Consider the following 13,311-nt stretch of genomic DNA (forward strand, 5'->3'; position numbering starts at 1 on the left):
ATATTAAATAAAAATAATTTATTTTTTCAAATATAAGTTTTACGATATATTAAATATATTTACATTATCGTTTTTGATAACTATTATTCGCATCTCATTTGCAGATACCATTAAACAGCCTTGCACACCTTCGCCTTGTGGACCAAATAGCATCTGCAAAGTTGTGAATGATCATGCTGTATGTTCGTGTCAACCTGGTTTAATTGGCAGTCCACCCGCCTGCAAACCAGAATGCGTTATTAGCGCTGACTGTCCATTGACACAAGCGTGTCTAAATAATAAATGCCAAGATCCATGTCCAGGCACGTGCGGACAGAATACGAACTGTCAAGTGGTTAATCATAATCCAATATGTAGCTGCTCTGAATCTTACACAGGCGATCCCTTCACAATATGTTACCCGCAACCAAGTAAGTTATTTAGATTAGATATTACAATATTAATAAATTTAGTAGTATTAATAAATTTAGTTTATTTTATAATTGGATCAATTGCAGGTGGTCGATGATTATAAGAAATAAATTGATCCTAAATGTTTCTAAACATTAATCTAGAATGGCTGAAATTATTAACGAGATATCTATGTATTTTCCATTAATTTTTTATCTTTATAAATTGTTAATAGCGCAAATTATTAAAAGAAACCTGTGCTTTCCCGTTGCTTAAAAATAATTTGGTTTTTGAATTTTATACATATATATGTCTTTTGGACATAATCAAATTATATTTTAATTTTTTTATTCTAGCATTAAATACTAAATTTTTTCATTTAAATATATTTTTTTATAGAAACACCACCTGCACCAATGAATCCATGTCTGCCATCGCCTTGTGGTCCGAACGCAGAGTGTCAAGTGAGGGGTGATAGTCCTGCGTGCTCGTGTATCGAAAATTATGTTGGTTTGCCGCCCAATTGTCGACCGGAGTGCACGATTAATCCTGAGTGTCCGCCGCAGTTAGCTTGTATGCAACAAAAGTGTCGCGATCCGTGTGTCGGTTTATGCGGTCCGAACGCTCAGTGCTCGGTAGTGAATCACCACGCGGTTTGTGCGTGCATCAACGGATACACCGGAAATCCATTCAGCGCTTGTGAACAAGTACCTGAGGGTGAGTACACAACTGTTATTTTTTATTTCTTCTTATTACAATCCCTTCCGCAAATGTCGCCATTTGCATGCAGGCGCGGCAGGTAAGTGCTTCTATAATATGACTAATGATAATAATAAGAGTTTTTGTTTCTTATTAAATAATACCGATGCTCAAAGTTATAGCGATCCAAAATCTTGCAATTTGTTAAAACATTTCTCAAGAGATTGCTTAAATATTATTTATTATATAGTATGATCAACTGTTTAGAAGATCAGCTAAAGTTTGAAAAAAAAACTGTTTGATAATTATTACCGTTCTGCCCCGTTATTATCAGATATGTGATTATATAGTTTTAGAAGTCAGACTGAAACTTGTCGTGTCTTAACCATTACATAAAGTTAATGTGAGAATATATTTGTGCGACAGTAGCACATAATCACAAAGAGATGTCTAACAGGAGGTGACAATAATCATGTGTGTTAGGTGGTGGGGCCTATAGATATTAGGCTCGTAATTGCACTCATTCCTGATTAAAATCAATAACATAAGATTATGTATACGTGTTCCGAATCCCTACAATTAACAGAAAAAACAATGTAGCGCGTAATCATCCCCCATGCCTGAGCGTACTGATCCAGAAACCTAATGCAGGAAAAAACAATAATGACAGATAGTCACAAAACTGGTGACGGGGCCTATCCAATAGGCTCTTGGCTGCACGTACCCTTAATTGACACTGAGCAACTAAGCGATAAAACTCTAATCCCTGCGATTAATGTTGAAATGTTTATTGCACGCACTGACCCGTTAAAGACCCACTCACATGTAAGAGCACTCTGACCTATGACATATGCTGTGGACCACCCAATAATCATGCTGCACATATCATTCTCGAATAGATCAATAATGCAAAAAATGTTACTGCAAAGAGCGCAACTCCTACAAAAGTTTTAACAAACTCTGATGAAACACACTACAATATATCCCAAAATAGGATAGTCGTCCCGTCCTCAAAGAAATAATATGTTGTCAATCGTGTCCCGCACTCTGTAATTAACTCGATTAATTAATTTGATAGAAAATCGAACACGCTTGATGAAACAATTGCTAGAAAATATTGCCCACTAAAACTGACAAACTCTTCGAGATATTTTGTCAACTGATGATATCCCAGCATTAAACCATGCATAGCTATTACGTCGCACTACCATATGAGGCTTATTGCTTATTAGGAATTCGCAATGCGAAAATGCGAATGCGAGAAAAACCGTTGGAAGTCAAAGAATTCCTCAGCCTAGCACCAGCTTTTGGAAAAAAATGCTGCATGTATTCAATGAAGTCTAAATAAAATTTCTTTTTATAATAGATACACCCCTAGACATTAGAAAACCATGCGAGCCTTCCCCCTGTGGCATCAATGCCGTCTGCCGTGAGAACAATGGCGTTGGCTCGTGCACCTGTCTGTCGGACTACCTAGGTGACCCTTATCAAGAATGCAGACCCGAGTGCACGCAAAATTCTGACTGTTTGACAAGAATGGCGTGCATGAACTTGAAATGCAGAGACCCTTGTCCAGGAACTTGCGGAGTGAATGCTCAATGTCAATCGGTTAATCATCTGCCGATTTGTATTTGCATTCCCGGCTATACCGGCAACCCTTTTACGCTCTGTTCCCCAATAGTTGAAATCCGTAAGATTTATTTCCATATTAAATATTTTATTCATTGTATTTAAAAAATTCCGATTTCCAATGTGTATGCAGCTGCGTACATATCATAGAATGTTTACACACACAAACACACACACACACACACACATAATGTAGAATTATAGAAACATATTTCATTTAAAAGTTAAATTTTAGATTTATTAAAAATTTAATTATTTATTATTATTTATTTAAAAAATTATTTAATCTAAGTAAAAAAAATTATTTATCTCAGATTTTTATTTTGCTATTTAAAATAATTTCAAATATATTTATTATGATTTTATAGACACAAGACATATTTTCAATTAAAAAAATAATTAAAGCGATCTGTTTGATCGCACATATACAGAGATAATTTAAATTCCAATTTTTGCTGTACTTCATTTTATTTTTTAATATGGATCTCAATATAATACGAAGTTTATTATATTGAAGAAAATAATATTAGTTTGAATATAAAAGGACGATATACTATTGCCTAGAATAATTCATAGAAAATAGTATATAATAATATTTTTCTCCACACAGTATTGCCAGAAACAAATCCGTGCAGCCCATCTCCCTGTGGACCAAATAGTAAATGCCGAGACATAAATGGCCTTGCCGTTTGCACTTGCCTCCCGAATTTTATCGGCAGCTCTCCCAACTGTCGAGCTGAATGCGTAATGAACAGCCAATGCTCTCAAGATCTTGCTTGCATCAATCAGAAGTGTATATCACCTTGCCCGGACCCATGTGGTATAAACACACAATGCAGAGTAATCAGTCACAGCCCCATTTGCATCTGCAATCTCGGTTATACCGGAGATCCCTTTACGAGATGTTTCCCCGCCCCACGTAAGAACTTGGTCTCTCTCATTAACTTAATTTTTCATGATCATTCGCTTCATTCATTCGTTTATTTATGGTCATCAGCTTCTTTCATTCATATCACAAGTTTATTTTTCATAATTCACAATCATGGTTTAAAACTTTGAAATAACATTACAATCGTTCCCAATTCACTTTGTCATAATATCATAATATCAATCATTTTGATGCTATTTATGATATATCGTATGATATACAATAATATTTTATTATTTTTTTATAACACTCTCATAAACGCAGTTGATTTATTGCTAAAATAGACATTTCTGGAACAAACGGCGAGTTTGTTATGATTACGCTGTTTTATTATTGGATTTCTAGAATCGCTAGATTTTCCTGTAATCTCCAAAGATCCCTGTTTACCGTCTCCATGCGGCATATATGCGGAGTGTAGGAATATTGGTAGTACACCATCATGTTCCTGTCTCCCGACCTACAGAGGATCACCACCGAATTGTCGCCCTGAATGTCGCGTAAATTCCGAATGCCCGATGAATCTCGCCTGCAACAATGAGAGATGCAGAGATCCTTGTTTAGGCTCCTGCAGCATCACTTCATTGTGCACAGTCTACAATCATATACCTGTGTGTACTTGTCCCGAAGGATTTACTGGCGATCCTTTCACTAATTGTTACCCCAGACCAACAAGTAAGAGACTTCCCAAAGTCCTAAAGCTATGAAAAATTTGTTTAAAAAAAAATTTCGCGAAGTATGAATGCACAATACTTCTTGACGCGTTTTACATATATTTTAATAGTAGTTTTAGTTTCAGCGAATGCTAAATAATAAGAGAACTTAAATTTGCTCAAACAGCATGAATGTTTAATTTTGGAAAGACATTTTTACTTTTTATGTGGATTTTTTAATGTTTGCATTGTCTGGTTTGGTCAATATTTTGCTATATTTATCATTTAAAAATAGAAATTTAAACAAAAATAAATATTTAATGCTTTATTTTTAAAGCTTTTTTTTTTACATTGTTTCGTTACAATTATCATTACAGCATTGATTAGATTGACATAAATTGAAAGACTCCGATGCGTTAGATACCAATATAATCGCAGATTCCATGTCTGAAATATTGCGTGAAAGAAATTTATGCGTTACATTTCGTGAAGTTTTATTTCGAATTCTGTCATAATGTTCAGTTCCTTATCCATATTCTTTTACAGCGGCACCTGCAGTTATCGACCCTTGTAATTTGAACCCTTGTGGACCGAATGCACGATGCAACAATGGCATCTGCATATGTCTGCCTGAATACCAAGGTGATCCTTACGTGGGTTGCCGTCCCGAGTGTGTCATGAATACTGATTGCGCCCACGATCGTGCGTGTGTGCGCAATAAATGCATGGATCCCTGCCCGGGCACGTGCGGTCGAAACGCATTATGTTCCGTATACAATCACGTACCTATGTGCACCTGTCCGACCGGAATGGCCGGCAATGCCTTTGTTCAATGTTCCATAGTCGAAGGTATAATAATAATAATCAATGTGATCGATTTATAATTTCTATGAATGATTATCGATAATGATAATCGTAGAGTCAACTTTAAAAAAAAAGTTCTTTAAAGTTTGAACAATTTATTTTCTACTATTATCGTTATTGATACTGCTTGTATTACTTTTTTTTGAAAACAAAGTGTAAGATTGCTATTATATCCCGAATGTTAGATATCCCAAAAAGAGATTCCTGCTCACCCTCGCCCTGTGGACCCAATAGTGTTTGCCGAGAAAACAACGGGCAACCTGTGTGCTCATGTGTGGCAGGCTTTCTTGGTGTTCCGCCAGCATGCAGACCGGAATGTACTGTCAGTTCTGAATGTATTCTGACAGAAGCGTGTAGCAATCAAAAATGCATAAATCCTTGTCTCGGTGCATGCGGAATTCAAGCTACATGTCAAGTAATCAATCATAATCCTATATGTAGCTGCGGAGAACTCACCGGAGACCCATTCATTCGGTGTATTCCACGACGTAAGAACAAATATCAATTGCAAAGAGTCATTAAGCAATTAACATTAATACCTGTTTTAATGTTTATTGCTTAATATTTAGATGTAATATGTAGAGATGTAAAAGAAAATATTCTGTTTTTTTTTAAGTTTCAAATACGTTAAAAATTGGCAATAAAAAGCAAAAGATAATTTTATTACTTTACATAATATTTGTTATTATATAACAAACAAGTAGAGGAGAGTTATCCAATGCATACCGGTCGTGTAAAATCATGTCTTATCGTTATTTTATATTATTACTTAATATAATATTTAGGGCCAATTGTTCCATACATGATAATTTATCTATTAAATAAATAAAAGAGTAAAAGAATAAGAACATAACAGAGTAAGAGAGTAAGACAGCTAGCTGAAATTTACCGATATATTGTTATTATGACAACTAAATCGATATTTTTATGAAACTCTCAAGTTTCTGAAATATTGCCACAAAGTAAGACTGATAATTGATAATAATAATTGATATGAATACAATTGTAAAAATAAACCCAAGCCAGTTTTATTTCTTGCTTTCTCATTATCGTTATTTAATAACTATTAAATAATTTTCAATAAATTTAATTATAAAAATCTCTTTATCTTTTCTTTTTTTTGATAAAATTGATTATTATTAAAATTGAGTATTAGTTAATGATTCTTTCTAATCTTATATTCTTTTAATATCTTATATTCTTAATTATTTTTATTTATAAATTCGATACTTTTTTAAAGCAGATACGGTTTAAAAGACCTATAGATACGATCTAAGCAATTAAATTAATCTAAATCGTACCTTTTGTAGTATAGTATAAAAAGACTTATAATAAATTGATTTGTTATTGATAAAAAGTTTAATATGTAATAATAGATGTCTGTAACATCAAGTTACAATTTCTAATGTTTATATATTTATGTACAAATCAGTATTAAATGGAAAAATAATAAAAAATAATATATGGTATGATTTTGGCGCGCGCGCACCAAAATACACGCACTCAAAACTCTCCTCTATAATAAACACACATTTCATAAGAATTTAAAAGGATTTTCATTGGAAATAATAAGCTTTATTTTATCTAACATCTTGAGTAATTTAAACATATTGATCAAAATAATTATAACATAAATTTTTGATTTTAAACTTATTTAGTCTTAAAATTTTATTCGATATTTTTCTTTCCATTAGCACCCGAACCCGTGTTGCAAACAAATCCTTGTGTGCCATCTCCTTGTGGAGCAAATGCCGAGTGTCGGGTTGTAGGCGATGCTCCCTCATGTTCATGTCTAGCTGAATTCTTGGGTTTGCCACCTTATTGCAGACCCGAATGCATTAGCAATAGTGAATGCCCTGCTCATTTAGCGTGTATGAATCAGAAATGTAGGGATCCTTGCGAAGGCTCCTGCGGAGCTAACGCCGAATGTCGTGTAGTGAGTCATACACCCATGTGTGTTTGTCCTAGCGATTTCACCGGCGATCCATTTACACAGTGTACTATGAGACTACGTAAGCATCGATCTTATACATACAGAATTAAATTATATTTAGATCCGAGCATGTTTAGTTTTCGATTTTTATATGAATTATAGAATCCTATTGACAATCTTTTTTTTAGAGTCTAGACATAAACTTTTTAATTTTTCTTAAAAAATTACTGTTAAAAATTAGTTGCTTGGAACATTTTCTATTTTATATTCTATTTTCAGCCACACCAATCCCACTATCACCTTGTAAACCGTCCCCCTGTGGTTTTAATGCCATTTGCAAGGAACAGTTTGGTGTCGGATCCTGTTCTTGCTTACCAGATTATGTCGGCAATCCTTACGAAGGATGTCGACCAGAATGCGTGGTTGATACAGATTGCATATCTATTCTTGCTTGCGTACAATCAAAATGCAGAGATCCATGCCCTGGTGTCTGTGGACAATTTGCCGAATGTCAAGTTATCAACCATCGACCATCTTGCACATGTATTTCCGGTTATAGTGGCAATCCCTTCCAATATTGCACTGTAATACGCGTCGGTACGAATATTTTCTTGAATACTGAGCAACTTTATATCTCTCTTATTGAGATTTTGTACATTTTTCTTGTTTTATTTAAAATTTTTTATTTTATACATTTGACAAGATTCACAATATTATGATATCAATGTTTTGTTTTTAAATAATTTTTTAACGCGTGTTATTTTAAGAATGTGTAATAATAATTATATCTTAATATTTTTGTAAATGAAAATACTTTAAATAATCTTTCCTTCTTTAATATCTTAAAAATTTGAAAGATACATCTATCATTTTAGTCGATACTCCGAGAGATGTTTGCAATCCGTCGCCTTGTGGACCCAACAGCCAGTGTCGTGTTAATAACAATCAAGCAGTCTGTTCTTGCCTACCGATCTTCATCGGTAATCCACCTGCATGTCGCCCTGAATGCGTAACAAGTTCGGATTGTTCCCTCAATCTTGCTTGTTTGAATCAAAAGTGCCAAGATCCTTGCCCTGGCTCTTGCGGCAGAAATTCGAATTGCAGAGTCATCAAACATAATCCGATTTGTTCTTGCAAGAACGGTTTTACTGGTGATCCATTTACTGTTTGCTTCCAGACACCTGGTACGATTTTAAATTTTGTCTAATATTAATTTTCGGTGACCTATATATAGTGTCCTGTTTTAACTTTAACATTAAAATATCTCGAAAAATATAAATAATGGCCTTTTATATACAGAATAGCTAGAGAAATTATATTATGTAAATGAAATCATACAACTTTACTTAGAAAAATAGTCACTCTTCATATAAGTATGATATATTGTATGGATAGTTTTTAAAAATTCGATTTTATTATTATTTGTACCATATCGAGCCATAACAATATTTGTCTGAAGCATTTTTTTGTATCTTATATATTTTTTTAAATATTTCGATGTGAAAATTAAAAAATGGGATATCTTATATACATATACCCGAATAAATAAATATACTCAAATCTCGATCGAATACTTATTTCTAAAATACTAAAAATTATTCCGAGATCACGTATAACTCTGTTTTAATTTTCTTTGAATCGATAAATAATACTTAGGTTGATAATATTTAGAAAGTCTAATTTTTGGCACAATGAGAAATAATAAGTCTTTCACTGTTGATTAATTTACAAGTTGTGTAGAAATGGAAATGTGATATGCAATCAATTAGATTTTATAACAGTTGTATAGCTCTCAAACTGTTCATAATTCGTTGCAGTGAGTCCGCCTGTTGTAAGTGATGTTACGAGAGATCCATGCATACCATCACCTTGTGGCATGTTTTCCGAATGTCGCGATATAGGAGGAGTGCCATCATGTTCTTGTTTACCAACATACAGAGGCAGTCCGCCAAATTGTAAACCAGAATGCACAATTAATGCAGAATGCCCAGCTAATATGGCTTGTATGCAGCAAAGATGTAAAGATCCCTGTCCAGGCTCATGCGGCATCATGGCCGAATGTAGTGTCATAAATCACGTACCAATTTGTTCGTGTTTGCCTGATTACACTGGCGACCCTTTTATTGGATGTTCCGTAAAACCACGTAAGATTCCCTATCAGAAATATATAATAATAATTTTTTGTTCTTATTATAACGTACTTGATCTTCTTCTTACGCGGAATTATTGCAGTCATTGTTGCCCCTTCCAAACCGGACCCATGCACACCTTCGCCTTGCGGATCCAATACGCAATGTAATGGAGGAATTTGCGTTTGTATAGCAGAATATTTTGGGGATCCTTATAGCGGTTGTCGACCAGAATGCGTATTGAATAACGATTGTCCGAATACGCGAGCGTGCGTGCGAAATAAATGCGTGGATCCTTGTCCAGGTGTTTGTGGCCAAAATGCTATGTGCAATGTGTACAATCATGTTCCTATGTGTACTTGTCCCTCGGGAATGGATGGAAATGCTTTCGTCCTATGTTCTCTCGTGCCAGGTATTCTTTGGAAATCCTAATCGTAACAACACTGATATATCAAAATATTAAATGATCTTATTTAATACTCAATAATATCCGTATTCTTAGTACATCAAATCTTTATTATATATTATAATTAAAATTTTTTTCTTATAGCGCCACCCATTAGCAACCCATGTAATCCGTCTCCGTGTGGTCCGAATAGTCAATGTCGAGAAAATAATATGCAGGCTGTATGTAGTTGCATAAGTGGATTTGTCGGCGCGCCTCCGACTTGCAGGCCCGAATGTGTAATTAGCTCAGATTGCCCGAAGAATGAAGCATGCACCAATCAAAAATGTCAGGACCCTTGTCCGGGAAGTTGCGGTCGCAACACAGTCTGCAACGTCATTAATCACAATCCTATTTGCGTCTGTCGTTCTGGGATGACCGGAGATCCGTTTATTAATTGTTTCCCCCTTCGTAAGAAAATTTTTTTCTTATTCTTTCTAAAATAACGTTTTACGAACTAATTTCCGCGATTCATTTTATTTTATTACTTCGAACATGCGCATAGCATAAATAAATTTTAATATAGTACCTCAGTTAATATTAATCGGTATTACTTTTAAAGCTGAGGAGCCATTACCTGTACTTAATCCTTGTCAACCATCACCGTGTGGACCAAACGCACAATGCCAAGTGATTAATGATCAACCCTCTTGCTCATGCTTGCAAGAATTTATTGGATCACCCCCGAACTGTCGGTCTGAGTGTATCAGCAATAGCGAATGCTCGAACAAAATGGCTTGCATCAACCAAAAATGTCGCGATCCGTGCATCAATGCATGCGGCGTCAATGCCGTTTGCAATGTTGTTAGTCACACACCGATGTGCGCATGCACCCCCGGCTACACTGGCGATCCGTTTACGCAATGTTCTCCCCAACAATGTAAGAGAATTTTAAAGAATAATTCAAATAGTTTAGAAGTCAGATTTATTTCAACTTTTATTCGATTTCTATTAATCCACAAACTTTTTATATGTGAAAGAATTAATAACGAAATTAATATTAGATTATTATTATGAGCTTTATCAAGTACGTTTTCGTTTAAGAATGGATAATCAAATTATTTTTTTATTCTTATTTTAGTCGACATACAGCCTAGTATATCCACGCCATGCACCCCATCTCCGTGTGGTGCAAATGCAGTATGCAGAGTTCAGCAAAATGCTGGTTCTTGCTCGTGCTCAACCGATTATATTGGCAATCCTTATGAAGGATGCAGACCTGAGTGTACACTCAATTCCGACTGTCCGTCCAATCAAGCATGTATTGGTTTAAAATGTAAAGATCCGTGTCCAGGAACATGCGGCCAAAACGCGCAATGTTACGTGATTAATCATGCACCAACCTGTACTTGCTTTGAGCGGTACACGGGAAATCCATTCATATTCTGCAATCTTATTGTTGAAGCCCGTAAGAACTCGCTTAAAAATCTCGTGCGCATTTATTTTATAGACAATTATGTGATTTTAAATACCTGACTTTCTTGCAGCGGTTATAGCAGATAACGTTAATCCTTGTCAACCATCCCCTTGCGGACCATATAGTCAATGTAAAGAAAGCAACGGTCAAGCTGTTTGCTCTTGTTTACCGACTTATATCGGCGCACCACCCGGTTGTAGACCCGAATGCACAGTTAGTACAGATTGTGCTACAAATCGAGCTTGTGAAAATAATAAGTGTATTGATCCTTGTCCTAACTCTTGCGGTCAAGGCACGACGTGTAGAGTTGTAAACCATAGTCCAATATGCATGTGCAAACCCGGATTCAGCGGTGATCCATTTATACGCTGCCTATTTGTACCACGTAAGCGGAACAAATCTTATATACGAGTACATTATAACTTTTACTCTACAGTTCATTTTTTATATTTAAAAAATGTTAATAGTTTGTTATTTTTTTTTAGAAATAATTGTATTTGCATTAAAATCTTCCTTTGTTTTTATGTAAAACTTTTGTTACATGAAGTAACAGAGTTATATTCTTAGAAATGTAAAAAAATTTTTTTTAATTACACAGAATTTTTTTAATATTTTTAATTTAAAAAATAGTTATATAATTTTATTTTATTTTAAAAGCATTTTTTATAATGTTTTGTTGAGATTTAGAGATTTTATTATAAATTTTAGCTACTCCGAGTTACTTACCAAGCCTACCCTCGGACCCTTGCATACCCTCACCATGCGGGTCTAATTCGCAATGTCGCAACGTCAACGGTTATCCATCCTGTTCTTGTATGATTAATTACATTGGTACACCACCAAATTGTCGTCCCGAATGCATTATTCCTGCCGATTGTCCGAGCAATCAAGCTTGTATTCGTGAAAGATGCCAAGATCCCTGTCCAGGTTCTTGTGGTCTGAATGCCGATTGTACTGTCCATAACCACATTCCAATCTGCAGATGTATAGAAAGTTATACTGGTGATCCATTTATTGGTTGTCAGCCTGTACCGATCTGTAAGTTTATATCAAAATTTTCTTCATTTTTGCAATTATATATTTTCCAGTGTATTTACAACTTCATTTGATAATTGTAATAATATATAGACAATGAGCCAACACAGCCAACTGATCCATGCAGTAGATCACCTTGTGGACCAAACGCTCAATGCAACAATGGCATTTGTATTTGTTTACCTGAATATTTTGGTGATCCATACGTTGGCTGTCGACCAGAATGCGTACTTAGTACAGATTGCTCAACCGACAAAGCATGCATACGAAACAGATGTGTCGATCCTTGTCCGGGTACGTGTGGACACAATAGTTTATGCAATGTGATAAATCACACACCGATGTGCAGTTGTCCCCCTGGTACTTCTGGAAACGCATTCATTTCTTGTGATGTAATAAGAGGTATGATATCAGAAGCGAGAAATCTGATTCACGAAAATATGCTAATTAGTATCTACTTTATTATATGTAGTCCCTTCCGTGACAAGACCATGCAGCCCGAATCCTTGTGGTCCAAACAGCATATGTAGAGAATTAAATGAACAAGCTGTGTGTACTTGTGCACCAGAGTTTCTCGGTGCACCGCCTCTCTGCAGACCCGAATGTACCCTTAGTTCTGACTGCCGACCGAACGAAGCTTGCGCTAATCAAAAATGCAAAAATCCTTGCCCCGGTACATGCGGCATCCAAGCAAGATGCGTAGTCGTCAATCACAACCCTGTTTGCTCGTGCCCCGAGCGCTACACAGGCGATCCATTTATCAGATGCGATATTATGAGTAAGAAAATCTTGATTCAAAGTATGTAAGCTTTAGATCCGTAAGCTTCGGTCACCAGATTAAGATCGAAACATGATTGTTATTCCATTTAGAACCAATAGCACCTGTAGTAATAAACCCTTGTCAGCCTTCGCCCTGTGGTCCGTACGCTCAGTGCCAAGTCATTAACGATTTACCATCCTGCTCGTGTCTACCTGAATACAGAGGCTCTCCTCCGTATTGTCGACCTGAATGTATTTCAAATCCTGAGTGCCCCAGCCATCAAAGTTGTGTGCGACAAAAATGCAGGGATCCCTGCCCAGGTTTATGCGGGGAAAATGCGGAATGTCATGTGATACAACATGTGCCCCATTGCGTCTGTTCCTACGGTCTCACCGGTGATCCGTACACGCGTTGCTCTGCGATACGTAAGGG

At 35.6% G+C, this 13,311-nt stretch overlaps 1 protein-coding gene across 1 annotated transcript in view; it reads left to right on the forward strand.

The window, feature by feature from the left end:
• The window catches only part of LOC108757006, a 77,718-nt gene that overhangs the window by 38,136 nt on the left and 26,271 nt on the right, over positions 1–13,311 (forward strand). Inside the window, 20 exon segments of the mRNA XM_018501232.1 lie at positions 105–410; positions 790–1,107; positions 2,456–2,779; positions 3,329–3,637; positions 3,992–4,318; positions 4,843–5,145; positions 5,346–5,648; positions 6,855–7,172; positions 7,373–7,690; positions 7,969–8,277; positions 8,911–9,237; positions 9,326–9,634; positions 9,773–10,078; positions 10,230–10,547; positions 10,749–11,075; positions 11,155–11,469; positions 11,793–12,122; positions 12,213–12,521; positions 12,592–12,897; positions 12,990–13,304. Coding sequence (XP_018356734.1) covers positions 105–410; positions 790–1,107; positions 2,456–2,779; positions 3,329–3,637; positions 3,992–4,318; positions 4,843–5,145; positions 5,346–5,648; positions 6,855–7,172; positions 7,373–7,690; positions 7,969–8,277; positions 8,911–9,237; positions 9,326–9,634; positions 9,773–10,078; positions 10,230–10,547; positions 10,749–11,075; positions 11,155–11,469; positions 11,793–12,122; positions 12,213–12,521; positions 12,592–12,897; positions 12,990–13,304 — 6,297 coding nt within the window.

This window comes from Trachymyrmex septentrionalis, unplaced genomic scaffold (genome assembly GCF_001594115.1).
Source record: "Trachymyrmex septentrionalis isolate Tsep2-gDNA-1 unplaced genomic scaffold, Tsep1.0 scaffold131, whole genome shotgun sequence".
Taxonomy (NCBI): domain Eukaryota; kingdom Metazoa; phylum Arthropoda; class Insecta; order Hymenoptera; family Formicidae; genus Trachymyrmex; species Trachymyrmex septentrionalis.